Consider the following 24,925-nt stretch of genomic DNA (forward strand, 5'->3'; position numbering starts at 1 on the left):
CCCAGAACCCACCTGGGACACCCCAGAACCCCCTGAGATGCCACCACCCCCATCCTGCGCCCCAGTGTCCATGGGGATGTCCCACCAGCTCCTGGGTCATTGTCCCCAGTGGGGACAGCAAGGTGACCCCAGAACCCCCTGGGACACCCCAAACGCCCCCCCCGGACACCCCAGAACCCCCTGGGACACCCCAAAACCCCCCCGGGACACCCCAAAACCCCCCTGGGACACCCCAGAACCCCCTGAGATGCCACCACCCCCATCCTGCACCCCAGTGTCCATGGGGATGTCCCACCAGCTCCTGGGTCATTGTCCTCACCAGGGACAGCAAAGTGACCCCAAACCCCCCCGGGACACCCCAAAACCCACCCGGGACACCCCAGAACCCCCTGAGATGCCACCACCCCCATCCAGCACCCCAATGTCTATGGGGATGTCCCACCAGCTCCTGGGTCATTGTCCCCACTGGGGACAGCAAGGTGACCCCAAAACCCCCCTGGGACACCCCCCGGGACACCCCAGAACCCCCAGAGCACCCCAGAATCCCCAGGACACCCTGAAACCCCCCAAGATGCCACCACCCCCCATCCTGCACCCAAGCCCCGTTTTTGGGCTGCTGAGCCCCATTTTTTGGGGTCCTACCCCATTTTCGGGGTGCCAATTCCCATTTTCGGGGTGCCGAGCCCCGTTTTCGGGGTGCTGACCCCGTTTTGGGGGTGTCCCCAGGTGGTTCTCCCCTGCAACCTCCTGCGCATGATCTGGAACGCGCAGAAGATCTTTCACATCAACTCGCGCCTCCCGTCCGACCTGCACCCCGTCAAGGTGGTGGAGGGTGAGTGGGGTCCCCAAAGTCATGGGGGGGTCCCCAAAGTCATGGGGGGGTCCCCAAGTCCAGGGGAGGGTCCCCAAAGTCATGGGGGGGTCCCCAAACCCGGGGGGGTCCCCAAAGTCATGGGGGGGTCCCCAAATCTGGGGGACTTGATGGACCCCAACAACACTCAGGAAGGTTCTGGGGGTCTTGAGGACCCTCAGGAAGCTTCTGGTGGACTTGGTGGACCCCAACAAGGTTCTGGGGGGGACTTGATGGACCCCAAGAAGGTTCTGGGGACTTGGGGACCTCCAGAAAGGTTTGGGGAGACTCAATGGGCCCCAACCCCACCCAAGAAGGTTCTGGGGCCTTCAAGAAGCTTGTGGTGGACTTGATGGACCCCGACAAGGTTCTGGGGGGACTTGGGGACCCCAAGAAGGTTCTGGGGACTTGGGGACCCTTAAGAAGGTTCTGGTGGTCTTGATGGACCCCAACAAGGTTCTGGGGACTTGGGGACCTCCAGGAAGGTTTGGGGGGACTCGATGGACCCCAACCCCACCCAAGAAGGTTCTGGGGGTCTTGGGGACCCCAAGAACTTTCTGGTGGACTTGATGGACCCCAACAACACCCAAGAAGGTTCTGGGGACTTGGGGACCCCCCAGAAGCTTCTGGTGGACCAGATGGACCCCAACAACACCCAGTAAGGTTCTGGGGGACCTGATGGACCCCAACAGTGTCCAAGAAGGTTCTGAGGGACTTGGGGACCCCCAAGGAGCTTCTGGGGGACTTGATGAACCCAAACAATGCTCAGTAAGGTTCTGGGGGGTCTTGGGGACTCTCAACAAGGTTCTGGTGACTTGGGGACCCTCAAGAAGCTTCTGGTGGACTTGATGGACCCCAAGAAGGTTCTGGGGACTTGGGGACCTCCAGGAAGGTGTGGGAGGACTCGATGGACCCCGACAAGGTTCTGGGGGCACTTGGAGACTCCAATAAGGTTCTGGAGACTTGGGGACTCTCAAGAAGGTTCTGGGGGTCTTGAGGACCCTCAAGAAGCTTCTGTGGGACTTGATGGACCCCAAGAAGGTTCTGGGGACTTGGGGACCTCCAGGAAGGTTTGGGGGGACTCGATGGACCCCAACCGCACCCCGGAAGGTTCCGGGCCCAACATTGACCCCCGTTTTTGGCGCAGGGGTGAAGGAGCTGAGCCGCAAGCTGGTGATCGTGAACGGGGAGGACCCGCTGAGCCGGCAGGCGCAGGAGAACGCGACGCTGCTCTTCAACATCCACCTGCGCTCCACGCTCTGCAGCCGCCGCATGGCCGAGGAGTTCCGGCTCAGCGGGGAGGCCTTCGACTGGCTGCTGGGCGAGATCGAGTCCAAGTTCAACCAGGCCATCGTGAGTCTGGGGGTCGATGATAGACCTGGGGGGCTGGGGGCAGGGCTGGGGTCAGGTCTGGGGTCACACGGGGCCTTCGACTGGCTGCTGGGGGAAATAGAGTCCAAGTTCAACCAGGCCATCGTGAGTCGGGGGGGCTACGATAGACCTGGGATAGACCTGAGGGTCTATGATAGACCTGGGGGGCTGGGGTCAGGGCTGGGGTCAGGTCTGGGGTCACACGGGGCCTTCGACTGGCTGCTGGGCGAGATCGAGTCCAAGTTCAACCAGGCCATCGTGAGTCGGGGGGTCTAGGGTAGACCTGGGGGGCTGGGGTAGACCTGGGGGGCTGGGGGCAGGTCTGGGGTCAGGTCTGGGGTCACACGGGGCCTTCAACTGGCTGCTGGGGGAGATCGAGTCCAAGTTCAGCCAGGCCAGCGTGAGTCTGGGGGTCTAGGGTAGACCTGGGGGTCTGGGGTCAGGTCTGGGGTCACACGGGGCCTTCGACTGGCTGCTGGGCGAGATCGAGTCCAAGTTCAACCAGGCCATCGTGAGTCTGGGGGGCTACGATAGACCTGGGATAGACCTGAGGGTCTATGATAGACCTGAGGGGCTGGGGGCAGGTCTGGGATCACGACCTGGGCTGGTATTGGTGTCTCCATGTCCCCATGGTGTCCCCAGGCGCACCCCGGGGAGATGGTGGGTCCGATGGTGGGTTTGGGGTCAGATGGTGGGTTTGGGGTCAGATGGTGGGTTTGGGGTCCCATGTCCCCATGGTGTCCCCATGGTGTCCCCATGGTGTCCCCATGTCCCCCAGGCGCACCCTGGGGAGATGGTGGGTCAGATGGTGGGTTTGGGGTCCCATGTCCCCATGGTGTCCCCATGGTGTCCCCATGGTGTCCCCATGGTGTCCCCATGGTGTCCCCATGTCCCCCAGGCGCACCCCGGGGAGATGGTGGGTCAGATGGTGGGTTTGGGGTCAGATGGTGGGTTTATGGGGTCAGATGGTGGGTTTTGGGGTCAGATGCGGTGGTTTTAGGGTCTCATGTCCCCGTGGTGTCCCCAGGCGCACCCCGGGGAGATGGTGGGCGCGCTGGCGGCGCAGTCGCTGGGCGAGCCGGCCACGCAGATGACCCTCAACACCTTCCACTACGCGGGCGTGTCGGCCAAGAACGTGACGCTGGGCGTCCCGCGCCTCAAGGAGCTCATCAACATCTCCAAGAAGCCCAAGACGCCCTCGCTCACCGTCTTCCTGCTGGGCCAGAGCGCCCGCGACGCCGAGCGCGCCAAGGTGGGACATGGGGACACAGGGACAGAGCTGGGGGCTCCTCGGGGCCGCCATCGCCTGTTCTCCCCACGTTCTCCATCCCCATGTTCTTCTCATGTTCTCCATCCCCATGTTCTTCTCATGTTCTCCATCCCCATGTTCTTCACATGTTCTCCATCCCCATGTTCTTCTCATGTTCTCCATCCCCACGTTCTTCACGTGTTCTCCATCCCCATGTTCTCCCCATGTTCTTCTCATGTTCTCCATCCCCATGTTCTTCTCATGTTCTCCATCCCCATGTTCTCCATCCCCATGTTCTCCATCCCCATGTTCTCCTCATGTTTTCCATCCCCATGTTCTCCATCCCCATGTTCTCCCCATGTTCTTCATCCCCATGCTCTTCACATGTTCTCCATCCCCACGTTCTCCATCCCCATGTTCTCCCCACGTTCTCCATCCCCATGTTCTCCATCCCCATGTTCTCCATCCCCATGTTCTCCATCCCCATGTTCTCCATCCCCATGTTCTTCATGTGTTCTCCATCCCCATGTTCTTCTCATGTTCTCCATCCCCACATTCTCCATCCCCATGTTCTTCACATGTTGTCCACACCCATGTTCTCCATCCCCATGTTCTTCATGTGTTCTCCATCCCCACATTGTCCATCCCCATGTCCTCCTCATGTTCTCCATCCCCATGTTCTCCTCATGTTCTCCCCATGTCATCCATCCCTGTATCCCCCGTGTCCTCCACCTCCACATGTTCTTCTCGTGTTCTCCATCCCCATCTTCTCCATCCCCACATTCTCCATCCCCATGTTCTCCCCGTGTTCTCCATCCCCATGTCCTCCACCCCCACGTTCTCCTCATGTTCTCCTCATGTCATCCATCTCTGTATCCCCCGTGTCCTCCACCCCCACATGTTCTTCTCGTGTTCTCCGTCCCCATCTTCTCCATCCCCACATTCTCCATCCCCATGTTCTCCCCGTGTTCTCCATCCCCATGTCCTCCACCCCCACGTTCTCCTCATGTTCTCCATCCCTGTGTCCTCCACCCCACGTTCTCCCCACCTCCCCCACCCCCCATGCCCCATTGTCCCCCTGTTGTCCCCGCAGGACATCCTGTGCCGCCTGGAGCACACCACCCTGCGCAAGGTGACGGCCAACACCGCCATCTACTACGACCCCAACCCGCAGAGCACCGTGGTGGCCGAGGACCAGGAGTGGGTCAACGTCTACTACGAGATGCCCGACTTCGACGTCAGCCGCATCTCCCCCTGGCTGCTGCGCGTCGAGCTCGACCGCAAGCACATGACGGACCGCAAGCTCACCATGGAGCAGATCGCCGAGAAGATCAACGCCGGTGCGTCCTGGGGGGACACGGGGGTCCTGGGTCCGGCTGGAGGGGGTTTGGGGGTCCTGGATGAGTCTTGAGGGCATCTAAGGGGGTTTGGGAGCTCTTCATTGAGTCTTGAGGGCATCTAAGGGGGTTTGGGGGCTCTTCATTGAGTCTTGAGGGCATCTAAGGGGGTTTGGGGGCTCTTAATTGAGTCTTGATGGAGGTTTGGGGGCTCTTCATTGAGTCTTGAGGGCATCTAAGGGGGTTTGGGGGCTCTTAATTGAGTCTTGATGGAGGTTTGGGGGCTCTTCATTGAGTCTTGATGGAGGTTTGGGGTCCTGGATGAGCCATGAAGGCATCTAAGGGGGTTTGGGGGCTCTTGATTGAGTCTTGATGGAGGTTTGGGGGCTTTTCATTGAGTCTTGAGGGCATCTAAGGGGGTTTGGGGGCTCTTCGTTGAGTCTTGATGGGGGATTTGGGGCTCCTGGATGAGTCTTGATGGGGTTTGGGGGCTCTTCATTGAGTCTTGATGGGGTTTGGGGGTGTCTCGGGGGCGGTTCGGGTGTCGCGGGGTGTCGGGGTGACACGGGTGTCCCCCCCGCAGGGTTCGGTGACGACCTCAACTGCATCTTCAACGACGACAACGCGGAGAAGCTGGTGCTGCGCATCCGCATCATGAACAGCGACGAGAACAAGATGCAGGAGGTGGGGCCGGGGGCACCCGTGGGTGCTGGGGGGGGTTGGGGGCACCCATGGGTGCTGGGGGGGGCCAGGGGCACCCATGGGTGCTGTGGTGTCACCCTCGTGTCCCCAGGAGGAGGAGGTGGTGGACAAGATGGACGACGACGTGTTCCTGCGCTGCATCGAGTCCAACATGCTCACGGACATGACGCTGCAGGGCATCGAGCAGATCAGCAAGGTGGGCGGCGCGGGCACCCATGGGTGCTGCTGGGGGCGGGGGGCGCCCATGGGTGCTCATGTGGGTGCTGGGACCACCGATGGTCCTTGAGGAGCACTTGGAACTTCTCCCTCCATTGAGCCTCCAGGAGGTTTGGGGTGCCCATGGTGACACTGGTGGAGCTGTGGGACGGTCTCTGGGTGCCCAGGAGCACCCATGGGTGCTCATGTGGGTTCTGGGACCACCAATGGTCCTTGAGGAGCACTGGGAAGTTCTCCCTCCATTGAGCCTCCAGAAGGTTTGGGGTGCCCGTGGTGCCACTGGTGGAGCTGTGGGACGGTCTCTGGGTGCCCAGGAGCACCCATGGGTGCTCATGTGGGTTCTGGGACCACCAATGGTCCTTGAGGAGCACTCGGAACTTCTCCCTCCATTGAACCCTCCAGAAGGTTTGGGGTGCCCATGGTGCCCCTGGTGGAGCTGTGGGACGGTCTCGGGGTGCCCGGGCGTCCCCCGGCCGTCCCGAGCACCCATGGGTGCTGTCCCCAGGTGTACATGCACCTGCCGCAGACGGACAACAAGAAGAAGATCATCATCACGGAGGACGGGGAGTTCAAGGCGCTGCAGGAGTGGATCCTGGAGACCGACGGCGTGAGCCTCATGCGGGTGCTGAGCGAGAAGGACGTGGACCCCGTGCGCACCACGTCCAACGACATCGTGGAGATCTTCACCGTGCGTGGGCGCAAGATGGGGGTGGGGTCCTCAAGATGTGGGTCTGGGGTCCTCAAGACATGGGTGCTGGGGTCCTCAAGATCTGGGTGCTGGGGTCCTCAAGATGTGGGTCTGGGGTCCTCAAGATATGTGGGTGGGGTCCTCAAGATCTGGGTCATTGGGTGGTGGGGTCCTCAAGATCTGGATCTTTGGTTGTTGAGGTACCCCAAGATATGGATGGTGGGTTCCTCAGTATTTGGGTGGTGGGCTCCTCAATATTTGGGTGGTGGGTTCCTCAAGATATGGGTCTTTGGTTGTTGAGGTTCCTCAAGACCTGGGTCATTGGGTGGTGGGGTCCTCAATATTTGGGTGGTGGGGTCCTCAACATCTGGGTCATTGGGTGGTGGGGTCCTCAAGATCTGGGTGGTGGGGTCCTCAAGACCTGGATCTTTGGTTGTTGAGGTTCCTCAAGACCTGGGTCATTGGGTGGTGGGGTCCTCAAGATATGGGTGGTGGGTTCCTCAATATTTGGGTGGTGGGGTCCTCAAGATCTGGGTGGTGGGGTCCTCAAGATCTGGGTCATTGGGTGGGTCCTCAACATCTCAGTCTTTGGTTGTTGAGGTTCCTCGAGATCTGGGTGGTGGGGTCCTCAACATCTGGGTCATTGGGTGGTGGGTTCCTCAACATCTGGGTCTTTGGTTGTTGAGGTTCCTCAAGACCTGGGTCATTGGGTGTTGGGTCCTCAAGATATGGGTGTGGGGTCTTCAAGATATGGGGGTGGGGTCCTCAAGATCTGGGTGCTGGGGTCCTCAAGACCTGGGTGGTGGGGTCCTCAAGATACGGGTGTGGGGTCCTCAAGATATGGGTGGTGGGGTCCTCAACATCTGGGTCTTTGGTTGTTGAGGTTCCTCAAGACCTGGGTCATTGGGTGGTGGGGTCCTCAATATTTGGGTGGTGGGTTCCTCAAGATCTGGGTCTTTGGTTGCTGAGGTTCCTCAAGATATGGGTGGTGGGTTCCTCAACATCTGGGTCATTGGGTGGTGGGTTCCTCAATATTTGGGTGGTGGGTTCCTCAAGATCTGGGTCTTTGGTTGCTGAGGTTCCTCAAGATATGGGTGGTGGGTTCCTCAACATCTGGGTCATTGGGTGGTGGGTTCCTCAATATTTGGGTGCTGGGTTCCTCAAGATCTGGGTCTTTGATTATTGAGCTTCCTCAAGATCTGGGTGTTGGGTTCCTCAACATCTGGGTCATTGGGTGGTGGGGTCCTCAATATTTGGTTGGTGGGGTCCTCAACATCTGGGTCATTGGGTGGTGGGGTCCTCAAGATCTGGGTCTTTGGTTATTGAGGTTCCTCAAGACCTGGGTGGTGGGTTCCTCAAGATCTGGGTCATTGGGTGGTGGAGTCCTCAACGTCTTGGTCTTTGGTTGTTGAGGTTCCTCAAGACCTGGGTGGTGGGTTCCTCAACATCTGGGTCATTGGGTGATAGGTTCCTCAAGACCTGGATCTTTGGTTGTTGAGGTTCCTCAAGATATGGATGGTGGGGTCCTCAAGATATGGGCGTTGGGCTCCTCAGTATTTGGGTGGCGGGTTCCTTCACCACCTCGGTCCTTGAGGTTCCTCAACACCAACTCGGGGGGTTTGTGTCCCCGGACGCCTGGGTCCCTGGCCGCCTGTTCCACGTGGTGCGTTGCAGGTGCTGGGCATCGAGGCGGTGCGCAAGGCGCTGGAGCGGGAGCTGTACCACGTCATCTCCTTCGACGGCTCCTACGTCAACTACCGGCACCTGGCGCTGCTGTGCGACACCATGACGTCCCGCGGCCACCTCATGGCCATCACCCGCCACGGCGTCAACCGCCAGGACACCGGCCCGCTCATGAAGTGCTCCTTCGAGGAGACGGTGTGGGGCTGGGATCGGATGTGGGGCTGGGATCGGATGTGGGGCTGGGATCGGATGTGGGGCTGGGGGTGTGGGGCTGGGATGGGGTGTGGGGCTGGGATGGGGTGTGGGGCTGGGGATGGGCTATGGGGCTGGGATGGGGTGTGGGGCTGGGATGGGGTGTGGGGCTGGGCTGGGGGTCCAGGACACCGGCCCGCTCATAAAGTGCTCCTTTGAGGAGACGGTGTGGGGCTGGGATGGGCTATGGGGCTGGGATGTGGGGCTGGGGATGGGCTATGGGGATGGGATGTGGGGCTGGGATGTGGGGCTGGGGGTGTGGGGCTGGGGATGGGCTATGGGGCTGGGATGTGGGGATGGGGATGGGCTATGGGGCTGGGATGTGGGGCTGGGGCTGGGCTATGGGGCTGGGATGGGCTATGGGGCTGGGATGTGGGGCTGGGGCTGGGCTATGGGGCTGGGATGTGGGGCTGGGGATGGGCTATGGGGCTGGGATGGGGTCCAGGACACCGGCCCGCTCATGAAGTGCTCCTTCGAGGAGACGGTGTGGGGCGGGATGTGGGGTGGGATGTGGGGTGTGGGGCTGGGGATGGGGTCTGGGAGATGTACAGGGGGGTGTGGGGCTGGGAATGGGGTGTGGGGCTGGGGATGGGGTGTGGGGCTGGGCTGGGGGTCCAGGACACCGGCCCGCTCATGAAGTGCTCCTTCGAGGAGACGGTGTGGGGCTGGGATGTGGGGTGTGGGGCGGGATGGGGGATGGGCTGTGGGGCTGGGAATGGGGATGTACAGGGGGGTGTGGGGTGTGGGGCTGAGGGTGTGGGGCTGGGAATGGGGTGTGGGGCTGGGGGTGTGTGACCTCATGTGCCCTCGTGTGACCCCGTATGACCTGTGTGACCCCAAGTGACCCATGTGCCCCCGTATGTCCCTGTATGACCTCATGTGCCCCTGTGTGACCCCATATGACCCGTGTGCCCCTGTGTGACCTCATGTGACCCCGTATGACCCCATAGGACCCGTGTGACCCATGTGCTCCTGTATGACCCCGTGTGACCCCATATGACCCCATAGGATCCTATGTGACCCTGTGTGCCCCCATTTGACCCCATATGACCCCATGTGACCTGTGTGCCCCGATGTGCCCCTGTATGACCCCATGTGCCCTCATATGACCCCGTATGCCCCCGTGTGACCTCATGTGACCCCATGTGACCCCGTGTGCCCCCTTGTAACCTCATATGACCCCGTGTGACCCTATGTGCCCCATGTGACCCCATATGACCCCATGTGCCCCCGTGTGACCTGTGTACCCCTGTATGACCCCATACGACCCCGTGTGCCCTCATGTGACCCTGTGTGACCCCATGTGACCTCGTGTGACCCCATGTGCCCCTGTGTCATCCCATGTGACCTGTGTGCCCCCATGTGACCCTGTGTGACCTCATGTGACCCATGTGACCCATGTGCCCCCATGTGACTGACCCCATGTGCCCCATGTGACCCGTGTGCCCCTGTGTGACCTCATGTGACCCCTGTGCCCCCTATGACCCCGTGTGCCCCGTGTGACCCCATGTGACCCCATGTGACCCCACGTGCCCCCGTGTGACCCTGTGTGGCCTCATGTGACCCTGTGTGGCCTCATGTGACCCTGTGTGCCCCCATGTGACCCCGTGTGACCTGTGTGCCCCTCTATGACCCCGTGTGACCCCACGTGCCCCCATATGACCCTGTATGACCCCATATGACCCTGTATGACCCCATGTGCCCCTCTATGACCCTGTATGACCCCATATGACCCCGTGTGCCCCCATATGACCCTGTATGACCCCATGTGCCTCCATGTGCCCCTCTATGACCCCGTATGACCCCATATGACCCCATATGACCCCCTGTGACCCCGTGTCCCCCCCCAGGTGGACGTGCTGATGGAGGCGGCGGCGCACGGGGAGAGCGACCCCATGAAGGGGGTGTCCGAGAACATCATGCTGGGGCAGCTGGCGCCCGCGGGCACCGGCTGCTTCGACCTCCTGCTGGACGCCGACAAGTGTCGCCACGGCATGGAGATCCCCAGCGCCCTGCCCGGCCTGGGCGGCGCCGGCCGTGAGTGCCCGGACGCCTGGGTCCCATGGGATGGGAGGGGGGGAATGGGACATATGGCTTCTTCCCGGACGCCTGGGTCCTTCCTGGACACCTGGGTCCCATGGGATGGGAGGGGGGAACTCGGATGCCTGGGTCCTTCCCGGATGCCTGGGTCCACTGCGGAGGGAGGGGGGGCTGGGACACATGGGTCCTTCCCAGACGCCTGGGTCCCATGGGATGGGAGGGGGGCACTGGGACACATGGGTCCTCCCTGGACGCCTGGGTCCTTCCCGGACGCCTGGGTCCCATGGGATGGGAGAGGGGGCTCAGATGCATGGGGTGTTCCCGGACACCTGGGTCCCATGGGATGGGAGGGGGGACTGGGACACATGGGTCCTCCCCAGACGCCTGGGTCCTTCCCGGACACCGGGGTCCACCACGGGGGAGGGGGGGACTGGGACACATGGGGCATTCCCGGACGCCTGGGTCCACTGTGGAGGGATGGGGGGGCTGGGATGCATGGGTCCCATGGGATGGGAGGCGGGGCTGGGACGCCTGGGTCCTTCCCGGACGCCTGGGTCCCATGGGATGGGAGGGGGGAACTCGGACGCCTGGGTCCCCCGGACGCCTGGGTCCTTCCCGGACGCCTGGGTCCCCCCGGCCGCCTGGGTCCCTGACCCCCCTCTCTCGCAGCCACCGGGATGTTCTTCGGCTCGGCCCCCAGCCCCATGGGGGGGATGTCGCCCGCCATGACCCCCTGGAACCAGGGGGCCACCCCAGCTTACGGGGCCTGGTCCCCCAGCGTGGGTGCGCACGGGCACTGCGACGGACTGGGACGGACTGGGAGGGGTGGGATGGGGTGGGGGGGGTACTGGGATGGACTGGGATGGACTGGGACGGACTGGGAGGGGTGGGAGGGGTACTGGGAGGGACTGGGAGGGGTTTGGGGGGTACTGGGAGGGACTGGGATGGACTGGGAGGGGTTTGGGGGGTACTGGGATGGACTGGGAGGGACTGGGAGGGGGTGGGGGGTACTGGGAGGGAATGGGATGGACTGGGACAGACTGGGGGGGTATTGGGAGGGGTTTGGGGGGGAACTGGGATGGACTGGGAGGGGTTGGGGGGGGATACTGGGATGGACTGGGTCGGACTGGGAGGGGTTCGGGGGGGTACTGGGATGGACTGGGACGGACTGGGAGGGGGTGGGGGGGGTACTGGGATGGACTGGGACGGACTGGGAGGAGTTTGGGGGGGACTGGGAGGGAATGGGATGGACTGGGACAGACTGGGGGGGTATTGGGAGGGGTTTGGGGGGGAACTGGGATGGACTGGGAGGCAATGGGGGTACTGGGACGGACTGGGAGGGGGTTGGGGGGGTAATGGGATGGACTGGGACGGACTGGGAGGGTTTGGGGGGGATACTGGGATGGACTGGGATGGACTGGGAGGGGTTGGGGGGGATACTGGGATGGACTGGGATGGACTGGAAGGGGTTTGGGGAGGTACTGGGATGGACTGGGTCGGACTGGGAGGGACTGGGGGGGTACTGGGAGGCAATGGGGAGTATTGGGGATACTGGGATGAACTGGGAGGGATTTGGGGGGGTACTCGGATGGACTGGGAGGGGGTGGGGGGGTACTGGGAGGGACTGGGATGGACTGGGAGGGTTTGGGGGGTACTGGAATGGACTGGGGACTATTGGGGATACTGGGATAGTTTGGGGTTTTTTTTGGGGTCCCCGGGGGGGTTTTGATGGGTGTTTGGGGTCCCCGGGCAGGTTTTTGGGGTCCCCGGGTTGGATTTTTGGGGTGCCGGGGGTCCCTGACGCCCCGTTTCCCCCCCAGGCAGCGGGATGACCCCGGGGGGTGCCGGCTTCTCCCCCAGCGCGGCCTCGGACGCCAGCGGCTTCAGCCCCGGGTACTCCCCGGCGTGGTCGCCCACCCCCGGCTCCCCCGGCTCCCCGGGGCCCTCCAGCCCCTACATCCCCTCCCCCGGTGAGTGACAAACACCCACAAACACCCAAAAACGCCCCAAAACGCCCAAAAAACACCCTGAAACACCCCCAAAACGCCCTAAAACACCCCAGAAACACCCCAAAACACCCAAAAAACACCATGAAACACCCCAAAAACGCCCCCAAACACCCCGAAACACCCCAAAAATGCCATGAAACACCCCAAAAACGCCCTGAAACACCCCGAAACACCCAAAAACACCCAAAAAACCACCCTGAAACACCCCAAAAATGCCCTGAAACACCCCAAAACACTCCAAAAACACCCTGAAACACCCCCCAAAAACACCCCCGGCTCACCGGGGCCCTCCAGCCCATACATCCCCTCCCCCGGTGAGTGACAAACACCAAAAACACCCAAAAACGCCCAAAAAACGCCCCTAAACACCCCAGAAACACCCTGAAACACCCAAAAAACGCCCCAAAACACCCCAAAACCACCCAAAACCACACAAAAACACCCAAAAAACACCATGAAACACCCCAAAAATGCCACAAAACACCTCAAAAACACCCCCAAAACCACCATGAAATGCCCCAGAAACACCCCAAAACACCCTGAAACACACAAAAACATCCAAAAACGCCCCAAAGCACCCAAAAAACCACCCTGAAACACCCAGAAAAACACCCCAAAAACACCCCCGGCTCCCCGGGGCCCTCCAGCCCCTACATCCCCTCCCCCGGTGAGTAACAAACACCCAAAACGCCCAAAAACACCGAAAAACCGCCCCAAAACACCCAAAAAACACCCTGAAACACCCCCAAAACGCCCTAAAACACCCCAGAAACACCCCAAAACACCCAAAAAACACCATGAAACACCCCAAAAACGCCCCCAAACACCCCGAAACACCCCAAAAATGCCATGAAACACCCCAAAAACGCCCTGAAACACCCCGAAACACCCAAAAACACCCAAAAAACCACCCTGAAACACCCCAAAAATGCCCTGAAACACCCCAAAACACTCCAAAAACACCCTGAAACACCCTCCAAAAACACCCCCGGCTCCCCGGGGCCCTCCAGCCCATACATCCCCTCCCCCGGTGAGTAACAAACACCAAAAACACCCAAAAAACATCAAAAAACGCCCAAAAAACACCATGAAACACCCAAAAAACACCCAGAAACACCCAAAAAACGCCCAAAACACCCCAAAAACCACCTCCAAAACGCCCAAAACCACCCAAAAACACCCTGAAACGCCCCAAAAACGCCCTGAAACACCGCAGAAACGCCCCAAAACACCCCAGAAACACCCTGAAACACCCCCCAAAAACACCCCCGGCTCCCCGGGGCCCTCCAGCCCCTACATCCCCTCCACCGGTGAGTACCGAAACACCCAAAAACGCCCAAAAACACACAAAAAACGCCCCAAAAACACCCCAAAACACCCAAAAAACGCCCCAAAACACCCCAAAAACGCCCAAAAAACACCCTGAAACACCCCAAAAACGCCCTGAAACACCCCAGAAACACCCTGAAACACCCCCCAAAAACACCCCCGGCTCCCCAGGACCCTCCAGCCCCTACATCCCCTCCACCGGTGAGTACCCAAACACACAAAAACGCCCCAAAACACCCCAAAAACGCCTTGAAACACCCCAAAAATGCCCCAAAACACCCCAAAAATGCCATGAAACACCCCAAAAATGCCCCGAAACACCCCAAAAATGCCATGAAACACCCAAAAAATGCCCCAAAACACCCCAGAAACACCCCAAAACACCCAAAAAACACCCTGAAACACCCCAAAAACGCCCCCAAACACCCCGAAACACCCTGAAACACCCAAAAACGCCCCAAAACACTCAAAAAACAGCCCGAAACACCCCCAAAACCACCCTGAAACACCCCCACAAACACCCTGAAACACCCCGAAAAAACACCATGAAAAACATTGCGACACCCACAAAACACCCCCAGAACACCCCCAAAGCCACCCCTAAAAACACTCCCAAACACCCCAAAACCACCTTGAAACCCCCCAAAAAACACCTGGCAACACCCCCACAACCACCCCTGAAACACCCCAAAACACCCCGCAACACACTGCAACAGCCCCACAACCCAATGACACCCCCCAACACCCCTACAACACCCCATAGAGCCCCACAAGACACTGCAACACCCCCCAAAACCCAATGACACCCCACAACACCCCACAGATCCCTCAACACCCCCCAAAACCCAGTGACACCCCAGTAACGACACCCTCAACACCCCACAACACCCCATCACTCCCCAATTCCCCCCAGGAACCCCCCTCTGACGTTTTCCTGTCCCCCTACAGGCGGCGCCATGTCCCCCAGCTACAGCCCCACATCTCCGGCCTACGAGCCGCGCTCGCCGGGGGGCTACACCCCCCAGAGCCCCAGCTACAGCCCCACGTCCCCCAGCTACAGCCCCACCTCGCCCAGCTACAGCCCCACGTCGCCCAACTACAGCCCCACGTCGCCGAGCTACAGCCCGACCAGCCCCAGTTACAGCCCCACGTCGCCCAGCTACAGCCCCACCTCGCCAAGTTACAGCCCCACCTCGCCCAGCTACAGCCCGACCAGCCCCAGCTACAGCCCCACGTCGCCCAGCTACAGCCCCACGTCGCCCAGTTACAGCCCCACGTCGCCCAGTTACAGCCCCACCTCGCCGAGCTACAGCCCCACGTCGCCGAGCTACAGCCCCACGTCGCCGAGCTACAGCCCGACCTCCCCCAGTTACAGCCCCACATCGCCGAGCTACAGCCCCACGTCGCCGAGCTACAGCCCGACCAGCCCCAACTACAGCCCCACCAGCCCCAACTACACCCCGACCTCCCCCAGTTACAGCCCCACTTCTCCCAGTTACAGCCCCACCAGCCCCAACTACACCCCGACCTCCCCCAACTACAGCCCGACCAGCCCCAGCTACAGCCCCACCTCGCCCAGCTACAGCCCCACGTCCCCCAGCTACAGCCCGTCCAGCCCCCGCTACACCCCCCAGTCGCCCACCTACACCCCCAGCTCCCCCAGCTACAGCCCCAGCTCCCCCAGCTACAGCCCCACGTCCCCCAAGTACACCCCCACCAGCCCCAGCTACAGCCCCAGCTCCCCCGAGTACACCCCGACCTCCCCCAAGTACAGCCCCACCTCCCCCAAGTACAGCCCCACTTCCCCCAAGTACAGCCCCACCTCGCCCACCTACAGCCCCACCACCCCCAAGTACAGCCCCACCTCCCCCACCTACAGCCCCACCTCCCCCGTCTACACCCCGACGTCCCCCAAGTACAGCCCCACGTCCCCCACCTACAGCCCCACCTCCCCCAAGTACAGCCCCACGTCGCCCACCTACAGCCCCACGTCCCCCAAGGGCTCCACCTACAGCCCCACGTCCCCCGGCTACAGCCCCACGTCACCCACCTACAGCCTCACCAGCCCGGCCATCAGCCCCGACGACAGCGACGACGACAACTGAGCGCGGGGACCCCCAAAAACAGCCCCTGGGGGTCACCCGCGCGCTGGGGGGGTGACGGGCTGGGGGGGACGCGGCGGTCGGGGTGACGGCCATGGGGGTGACCTGTGGGTCAGGGGGGTGATTGACAAGGGGGTGACCCACAAGTTGGGGTGACCCACACATTGGGGTGACCCACATGTTGGGGTGACCCCCATGGGGAGATCTGTGGGTCAGGGGGGTGATTGACAAGGGGGTGACCCACACGTTGGGGTGACCCCCATGGGGAGATCTGTGGGTCAGGGGGGTGATTGACAAGGGGGTGACAAGTTGGGGGGTGACCCCCAAGTTGGGGGGTGACCCCCCCAATGGGGGTGGGGGAGGGGTGGGCGGGGACACACTCCCCAGTTTGGGGGTGTTGGGGTGGTGGGGGAGGGGCAGTTTGGGGGGGGGGGCACCCCCTGGTGGTGGTTTGGGGGGTTTGGGGTGGGGGGCATTGGCCCCTCCCCCCTCCCCTTTTTGGGTGTTTTTGGGGGGTGGGGGGAGGGGAATCGGCTGCAATTTCGCTTTTGGGGGCAAATAAAAGTTTTACCCATTTTCAGCTCTGGCTGCGTTTTGTGGGGGGGAGGGGAGGGACCCAGGCGTCCGGGGACCCCCATCCCCCCTAATAATGGACCCAGGCGTCCGGGGACCCCCATCCCCCCTAATAATGGACCCAGGCATTCAGGGACCCCCATCCCCCCTAATAATGGACCCAGGCGTCCGGGGACCCCCATCCCCCCTAATAATGGACCCAGGCGTTCAGGGACCCCCATCCCCCCTAATAATGGACCCAGGCGTCCGGGGACCCCCATCTCCCCTAATAATGGACCCAGGCGTCCGGGGACTCCCATCCCCCCTAATAATGGACCCAGGCGTCCGGGGAAACCCATCTCCCCTAATAATGGACCCAGGCGTCCGGGGAAACCCATCTCCCCTAATAATGGACCCAGGCGTCCGGGGAAACCTATCCTCCCTAATAATGGACCCAGGCGTTCGGGGAACCCCATCTCCCCCAGTAATGGACCCAGGCGTTCGGGGACGCCCATCCCCCCCAATAATGGACCCAGGCGTCCGGTGACACCCATCCCCCCCCAATAATGGACCCAGGCGTCCGGGAACCCCCATCCCCCCCAATAGGGGACCCAGGCGTCCAGACCCCCCCACCCGTCCCAAGGGGCACCCATGGGTGCCGGGGGGGGAGGTACAAAAAGGGGAGGGGGTGTCCCCGTTGGCAGCGGTGGGATTCGAACCCACGTCCCCGCGGGGACTGGAGCCTAAATCCAGCGCCTTGGACCGCTCGGCCACGCTACCGGGGCGGGGGAGCCCCGGACGCCTGGGTCCCCTCCCGAACTCCTGGGTCCTTCCCGAACTCCTGGGTCCCCCCCGAACTCCTGGGTCCCTTCCCAAACTCCTGAGTCCCCCCTGAACTCCTGGGTCCCTCCCGAACTCCGGGGTCCACCCCCGAACTCCTGGGTCCCTCCTGAACTCCTGGGTCCCTTTTCCGAACTCCTGGGTCCCTCCCGCACTCCTGAGTCTCTTCCCGAACTCCTGGGTCCCCCCCCGAACTCCTGGGTCCCTCCCGAACTCCTGGGTCCCTTTTCCGAACTCCTGGGTCCCTCCCGCACTCCTGAGTCTCTTCCCGAACTCCTGGGTCCCCCCCCGAACTCCTGGGTCCCTCCCGAACTCCTGGGTCCCTTTTCCGAACTCCTGGGTCCATCCCGAACTCCTGGGTCCATCCCCGAATTCCTGGGTCCCTCCCGAACTCCTGGGTCCCTCCCGGGTCCCTCCCGAACTCCTGACACCCCCCCCACCGAGTGGGCGGAGCCACCTCTGACCCCGCCCCCCGCAAGGCGGGAAGGGGGCGGGGCCAAGTAAGGGACGGAGTCAATAAGGGCGCGTGGCCCAGAAGGCGGGAAGGGCTGGGGGAGGGGGCGTGGCCAAGAAAGGGGCGGGGCCTCGTTACTGTCATGGCGGCGCCGATGGTGGAAGGTGCGCGCTGGGGGGAGCAGGGGGGGAACCCGCACTCCTGGGTCCCCTCCCCCCCCCCCATCCTAACCCCGCCCCTCCCCCCACAGCCCCCCCGCCCCCCCCCGCGGAGGCGCCGCCGGAAGAGGCCTGGGGGTGAGTGGGGGAGGGGCGGGGGGGGCCCGGACGCCTGGGTCCCGTTGATTTCGGGGGGGGGGGGGGTGGTGGTTGGGGGCCCGGACTCCTGGGTCCCCTGACGCCCCTCCCCCCTCCCCCCGCCCAGGCTGCCCCCCCCCGCCCTGGGCCGCCCCCCCCGCCCGCTCTGGGCGGCGCGCGACGAGTTTTCCCACCGACCCCAAAACTTCCTGCGGGGCTGCAAGTGGTGAGTGACCCCCCCCCACCCCCCGAACGCCTGGGTCCCTTCCCCCCGAACGCCTGGGTCCCTCCTCCCCGAACACCTGGGTCCCTCCTCCCCGAACGCCTGGGTCCCTTCCCCCCGATCTCCTGGGTCCCTCCTCCCCGAACGCCTGGGTCCCCCCCCCCCCATCCCTTCCCCAAACTCCTGGGTCCCCCCCTTGAATTCCTGGGTCCCTCCCGGATGCCTGGGTCCCCTATGGGTGGGGGGTTGTGCATCCCGGACACCTGGGTCCACTACGGGGGTTGAAATGGGGGTCCCTCCCGGACGCCTGGGTCCCTCCCGGACGCCTGGGTCCCTCCCGGACGCCTGGGTCCCCAGGGCCCCCGACGGCTCGTGCGTCCTGACGTGCAGCGACGACAACACCCTGCGCGTGTTCGACCTCCCCCCGCGGCCCCAAACGGGGGCGCCCCTCCCCCCGCTGGTGAGCACCCATGGGTGCGGGGGGGGGTCTGTGGGGCACCCATGGGGGGTTGGGGGTCACTATGGGGGGGGTTGGGGGCACCCATGGGTGCCAGGGGGGTTCTATGGGCCACCCGTGGGGTGGTTGGGCATCACTTTGGGGGCACCCAAGGGTGCTGGGGGGTCCCTATGGGGGTCACTGGGAGGTCGGGGTCCCTATGGGGCACCCATGGGTGCTGGGGGGTCACTATGGGGGGATTGGGGGGCCTGGGGATGGCTGCGGAACTCTGGGGGGACCCAGGCGTCCGGGAGGGGACCCAGGCGTCCGAGGGACCCAGGCGTCCGGGTGCAGGTGCCGGCGCTGCGGGTGCCCGAGGGCGACACCATCTACGACTTCACCTGGTTCCCCCTGATGGACTCGAACCTGCCCCACACCTGCCTGTGAGCAAACTGGGAGCACTGGGAGCACTGGGAGGGACTGGGAGGGACTGGGAGGGGGTTGGGGGGCACTGGGATGAACTGGGAGGGACTGGGGGGCACTGGGAGGGGGTTGGGGGGCACTGGGGAGGACACTGGGCGGCACTGGGATGAACTGGGAGTCACTGGGAGCACTGGGAGGCACTGGGAGGGGGCTGGGGGGCACTGGGATGAACTGGGGGGCACTGGGAGGGACTGGTTGTCACTGGGATGAACTGGGAGTCACTGGGAGGCACTGGGGGAGTTACAGGGGGGTTAGTGGGAGGTCACTGGTTCTTACTGGGAGGTCACTGGTTCTTACTGGGAGGTCACTGGTTGTCACTGGTTGTCACTGGGATGAACTGGGAGGCACTGGGGGAGTTACAGGGGGGTTACTGGGAGGTCACTGGTTCTTACTGGGAGGTCACTGGTTGTCACTGGGAGGCACTGGGAGTCACTGGGAGGCACTGGGGGAGTTACAGGGGGTCACTGGGAGGTCACTGGTTCTTACTGGGAGGTCACTGGTTCTTACTGGGCTGAACTGGGAGAGCCCGGGGTCTGGAAGGGGCTCGTGGGAGGGGTTGTGGGGTCACCGGTTGTTACTGGGAGACACTGGGAGGGGCGTGGGGGCTGCACTGGTGGTTACTGGTTCCTGCTGGTCCATACTGGTCCATACTGGTCCTTACTGGTGTGTGCTGGGCAGGGTGGCCGCCAGCAGCCGGGACAACCCGGTTCATCTCTGGGACGCCTTCGATGGGACCCTGAGGGGCTCGTTCCGCGCCTACAGCCACCTGGTGGGGACCCAGGCGTCCGGGGGGGACCCAGGAGTTCGGGGGGGACCCAGGAGTTCGGGGGGGGGACCCAGGAGTGCGGGGGGGGGGACCCAGGAGTGCGGGGGGGGGGACCCAGGAGTGCGGGGGGGGACCCAGGAGTGCGGGGGGGACCCAGGCGTCCGGGAGGGGACCCAGGCGTTCGGGGAGGGACCCAGGAGTTCGGGAGGGGACCCAGGAGTTCGGGGAGGGACCCAGGAGTTCGGGGGGGGACCCAGGCGTCCGGGAGGGGACCCAGGCGTCCGGGAGGGGACCCAGGAGTTCGGGGGGGACCCAGGAGTTCGGGGTTGGGGGGGGGGCGGACCCTGCAGTGACATTGTGGGGGGGGGGGGCGGTTCCTGTGTTCCTGGGGGGTGGGGGACAGTGGGGACCCCGGGGTGGGGGTCAGAGGTCAGCGGTGCCCCCGGTGACCCCGTGACCCGGGTTGGGGGGGGGGGGCGGGGGGGTCAGGATGAGCCGGTTGCCCCCCACTCGCTGACCTTCGCCCCCGACGGGCGGCGCCTCCTGGGGGGCTACAGCGGCACCGTGCGCCTGTTCCACACCGAGCGCCCCGGCCGGGACAGCCGGGAGACACCCCTGCGCGGTGAGGGGCGGGGCTTGGGGCTGAGGGGGCGGGGCTTGGGGCGGTGGGATCTGGGGGGGCGGGTCTTGGGGGGACCTGAAGGAGTGAGGTTGGAGGGGTGGGGTCTGAGGGGGCGGGGCTTGGGGGTGTGGTCTGAGGGAGTGGGGTTGGGGGGGATCTGAGGGGGTGGGGCTTGGGGGATCTGAGGGGGTGGGGCTTGGGGAGGTGGGGTCTGAGGGGGTGGGGCTTGGGTGGGTGGGGTCTGATGGGGTGGGGCTTGGGGGATCTGAGAGAGTGAGGTTGGAGGGGTGGGGTCTGGGGGGGTGGGGCTTGGGGAGGTGTGGTCTGAGGGGGTGGGGCTTGGGTGGGTGTGGTCTGAGGGGTGGAGTTTATGTGGGTGGGTCAAGAGGAGGGCAGGGCCTAAAGGGGTGGAGCTTATGTGGGTGGGGCCACAGGGGTGTGGCTTAAGGATGGGCAGGGTCTTTAGGGGGTGGAGCTTATAGAGGGGCGTGGCCCAAGGGTCGTGTGCTCACCCTGCCCCCTCTCTCCCCGTGCAGCGGGGGGGCAGGCCCAGCAGGGCCTGATTGGCTGCCTGGCGTGCAGCCCCAGCCAACCGCTGCTGGCCTGCGGCTCCTATGGGCGGAGCCTGGGGCTGTACCCGCTGGAGGGGGGCGGGGCCCTGGCGCTCTGGCTCCGCCTCCCGGCCGCACCCACTCACCTGCGCTTCAGCCCCGATGGGACCCGCCTGTTCGCGGGGGGGCGCAAGGTGGGTGGGGCCTGTGGGGTGGGCGGGGCCTGTGGGGTGGGTGTGGCCTATGGGATGGGCGGGGTCTGGGATGTTGGGCCCATGGGGGGTGGAGCCTGGGGGTGGTGCTGGGGTGAGTGGGGCCTGGGAGTGGGCGGGGCCTAGTGGGTGGGCGTGGCAGTGGGGTGGGTGGGGTCTATAGGGTGGGCGGGACCTGGCGGTGGGTGGGCCCTGTGGGGGTGGAGCCTGTGAGGATTAGGGGGTGGGGCTTGTGAGCTGGGGGTGTGGCCTCGAGGTATGGGCGGGGTCTCAGCCCTGGGGGCGTGGCCAGTGGGGAGATGGGCGGGGCTTTGAGCAGCGGGTGGGGCTTGCGATCTGGGAGTGTGGCCTCAGCCCTGGGGGCGGGGGGGTGGGGCCCAAGGGTTGGGGTGTGGCCACCAAGCAGTGGGTGGGGCCTGAGGGCGTGTCCCACGGAAGCCCCGCCCCCAGGACACCCACATCCGGTGCTGGGACCTGCGGGTGCCCGAGCGCCCCCTGCTGGCCCTGGAGCGGCGCGTCAGCACCAACCAGCGCGTGACCTTCGACCTCGACCCGTGAGTGACCCCCTCCTCCCCCGGACGCCTGGGTCCCCTTTCAGCAAGGGCCGGGGGGGGGCTGCCCGGACGCCTGGGTCCCGCTGCCCCCTCCCCTCCCCTCCCCCGCAGGTCGGGCCGGTTCCTGGTGAGCGGTGACACCGACGGGTTTGTCACCGTCTGGGACACGTTGTCCCCGCCGGGCCCGGGGGGGGACCCCCCAACGCTGCCCCCCCACCTGCGCTTCCGCGCCCTCCGCGACTGCGTCAACGGCACCAGGTACCCCCCGGACGCCTGGGTCCCTCCCCGAACTCCTGGGTCCCTCCCGAACTCCTGGGTCCCTCCCGAACTCCTGGGTCCCTCCCGAACTCCTGGGTCCGTCCCGAACTCCTGGGTCCCTTTCCCGAACTCCTGGGTCCCTTCCCAAACTTCTGGGTCCTTCCTGAACTCCTGGGTCCCCCCGAACTCCTGGGTCCCTCCCCGGACTCCTGGGTCCCTGGGGCACTCCTGGGTCCCTCCCCGGACTCCTGGGTCCCTCCCCGGACTCCTGGGTCCCTCCCCGAACTCCTGGGTCCCTCCCCGAACTCCTGGGTCCCCTGTGGGTGCTGTTGGGTGGGCTGTGGGGCTCTCCCGGACGCCTGGGTCCCCCCCGGACGCCTGGGTCCCCGCAGCCTCCACCCCGCACTCCCGCTCTTGGCCACGGCGTCGGGGCAGCGGCTGCTCCCCCCGCCTTGGGGCAGCGACGAGGACGAGGGGACGGAGGACGCGCCCCCCCCGGGGGGGGACAACCGGCTGCAGCTCTGGTGGTGGGGACCCGGCTGTGACACCGACTGTGACACCGACTGTGACAACGACGGTCACCCCCACGGGGACTATGGCTGGGACAGCCCTGGGGACACTGGAACCGACTGTCACCCCCTTGGGGACAATGAGTGTGACCCCCTTGGGGACACCGGAACTGACTGTCACCCCCTTGGGGACAATGAGTGTCACCCCCTTGGGGACACCGGAACTGACTGTCACCCCCTTGGGGACACTGAATGTCACCCCCTTGGGGACACCGGAAGCAACTGTCACCCCCTTGGGGACAATGAGTGTCACCCCCTTGGGGACACAGGAGCCAATTGTCACCCCCTCTGTGGACACCCAGGGTGACCCCCCCCCCCGATTGTGTCCCCCCCGCCGGGTCACTGACTGTCACCCCCCCGGGGACACCGGTTGTTGTAGTACAGACGTTGTCACTGTCACCGTCTGTCACCCGTCTGTACCCCCTGCACACCTCCCCCCCCCTCACTGGTGTTGCCCCTTTAAGAGCCCCCCCCCACCGGGGGGGCGGGGCCTGGTTCTCAGCTTCACCATCACCATGGCAACGGACACTCACTATGGGGGGGGGGGGGGCTCTGCTGGCCACGCCCACACCCATGACCATGCCCCTTTGTTGGGCCACGCCCCCTCAAGGCCCCGCCCACCTTTCACAAACCCCGCCCCCTTTGAAGCCCCGCCCACCTTCCGCTTCTCACCCATCCAGCCCCCAAACCCTGCCCCCCGCAAGCCCCGCCCCTTCTCAGCCCCGCCCACCTGCACTTCCAAAACCCCGCCCCTTTAAAGCCACGCCCACCATCCACTGTTCTCACCAGGTGCCAGCGTTCCCAAACCACGCCCCCTTTGAAACCCCACCCACCACCCCCCATTCTCACCAAACTGGGACCACCCCCAAACCCGCCCCCCCATTCTCACCAACCCGGGACCGCCCCCAGCCCCGCCCACCTCCCCATTCTCACAATCAGGCACCGCCCCCAAACCCGCCCCCCATTCTCACCAATTTGGCACCGCCCTCAGCCCCGCCCACCAATCCCCTTCCCGTTCCCAAACCCCGCCCCCCCATTCTCACCAATCAGGCACCGCCCCCAGCCCCGCCCCCCCCCCCATTCTCACCAATCCGCCCCCAGCCCCACCCACCAATCCCCTCGGCGTTCCCAAGCCCCGCCCACCACCCCCCCCCATTCTGACCAATCCGCCCCCTGGCACCGCCCACCAATCCCCCCGCCGCTCCCAAACCCCGCCACCCCCCCATTCTCACCAACCAGGCACCGCCCCCAACCCCGCCCACCAATCCCCCCACCATTCCCAAACCCCACCCACCCCTTCTCATTAATCCAGCCCCGCCCACCAATCCCCCCGCCGCTCCCAAACCCCGCCCACCCCCCCATTCTCACCAACCAGGCCCCGCCCCCAGCCCCGCCCACCAATCCCCCCGCCGCTCCCAAGCCCCGCCCCCCCGTGGCCCCGCCCCCTGGCGGTGGGCGCCGGTGGCGGAGGCGCCGCAGCCGGGGGGGGCGGGTCCGTGTGTCGGTCGGTCCGTGGGTCGGTCCGTGGGTCTGTCCGTGGGTCTGTCCGTGGGTCTGTCCGTGGGTCTGTCCGTGGGCGCCATGCGGTGGCGCTGGGGGGCGCTGCTGGTGGCCGCGCTGGGGGCGGGGGCGGCGGCGCTGAGCCTGGAGCCCGTGGTTTGGCACACGGCGAACCAACGGTGAGTGGGGGGGGCGGGGGGGGGGCGGGGGGGCTGGGGGGGTTTGGGGGTTTAGGGGGGTTTGGTGGGTGTGAGAGGATTTGGGGGTCTGGGGGGTTTGGGGGGTTTATGGGGGTTTGGGGGTCTGAGGGGGTTTGGGGGGTTGAGGGGAATTGGGGGGACCTGTGGGGGTCGTGTGGGGACCCTGGGGTGACACCGTGTGAGTGTGACACTGTGTGTGTGACACCGTGTGTGTGTGACACTGTGTGTGTGACACTGTGTGTGTGTGACACTGTATGTGACACCGTGTGTGTGTGTGTGACACTGTGTATGTGACACTGTGTGTGTGTGACACTGTGTGTGTGTGTGACACTGTGTGTGTGACACTGTGCTGTGTGTGTGACACCATGTGTGACACTGTGTATGTGACACCGTGTGTGTGTGTGACACTGTGTGTGTGACACCATGTGTGACACTGTGTATGTGACACCGTGTGTGTGTGTGACACTGTGTGTGTGTGTTTGTGTGTGTGTGACACTGTGTGTGTGTGTGACACCGTGTGTGTGTGTGTGTGTGTGTGTGTGTGACACTGTGTGTGTGACACCGTGTGTGTGTGTGACACC

At 64.2% G+C, this 24,925-nt stretch overlaps 2 protein-coding genes across 2 annotated transcripts in view; both read left to right on the forward strand.

The window, feature by feature from the left end:
- Positions 1–16,107, forward strand: part of LOC309452014 (DNA-directed RNA polymerase II subunit RPB1-like) — a 43,525-nt gene extending 27,418 nt beyond the window's left edge. The window contains 12 exon segments of the mRNA XM_082076697.1: positions 727–832; positions 1,998–2,203; positions 3,249–3,473; positions 4,564–4,810; positions 5,391–5,491; positions 5,601–5,705; positions 6,231–6,413; positions 8,088–8,291; positions 10,199–10,385; positions 11,058–11,171; positions 12,209–12,358; positions 14,675–16,107. Of these exon segments, the coding sequence (XP_081932823.1) occupies positions 727–832; positions 1,998–2,203; positions 3,249–3,473; positions 4,564–4,810; positions 5,391–5,491; positions 5,601–5,705; positions 6,231–6,413; positions 8,088–8,291; positions 10,199–10,385; positions 11,058–11,171; positions 12,209–12,358; positions 14,675–15,831 (2,985 nt within the window). The 3' untranslated portion in view covers positions 15,832–16,107.
- A 1,673-nt stretch (positions 16,108–17,780) lies between these two features.
- On the forward strand, positions 17,781–23,040 carry WRAP53 (WD repeat containing antisense to TP53). The gene is made up of 11 exons (XM_082076693.1): positions 17,781–17,838; positions 17,925–17,970; positions 18,098–18,196; positions 18,551–18,653; positions 18,984–19,072; positions 19,791–19,881; positions 20,368–20,500; positions 21,037–21,245; positions 21,714–21,817; positions 21,929–22,075; positions 22,468–23,040. Exons 1-11 carry the CDS (start codon positions 17,817–17,819, stop codon positions 22,949–22,951), a joined length of 1,527 nt encoding a protein of 508 aa, XP_081932819.1. The 5' UTR covers positions 17,781–17,816; the 3' UTR covers positions 22,952–23,040.
- Positions 23,041–24,925: the final 1,885 nt, after the last annotated feature.

This window comes from Streptopelia decaocto (assembly GCF_964273445.1).
Source record: "Streptopelia decaocto genome assembly, contig: HAP1_SCAFFOLD_260, whole genome shotgun sequence".
Classification (NCBI taxonomy): Eukaryota; Metazoa; Chordata; class Aves; order Columbiformes; family Columbidae; genus Streptopelia; species Streptopelia decaocto.

Bases quoted from the DNA above. Each gene is read 5' to 3' on its own strand.
- WRAP53 (XM_082076693.1), top strand. From the start codon at position 17,817: ATGGCGGCGCCGATGGTGGAAG. The intron at 19,073-19,790 runs GTGAGCAAACTG...TGTGCTGGGCAG, and splicing joins AACCTGCCCCACACCTGCCT to GGTGGCCGCCAGCAGCCGGG. The intron at 22,076-22,467 runs GTACCCCCCGGA...GGGTCCCCGCAG, and splicing joins GACTGCGTCAACGGCACCAG to CCTCCACCCCGCACTCCCGC.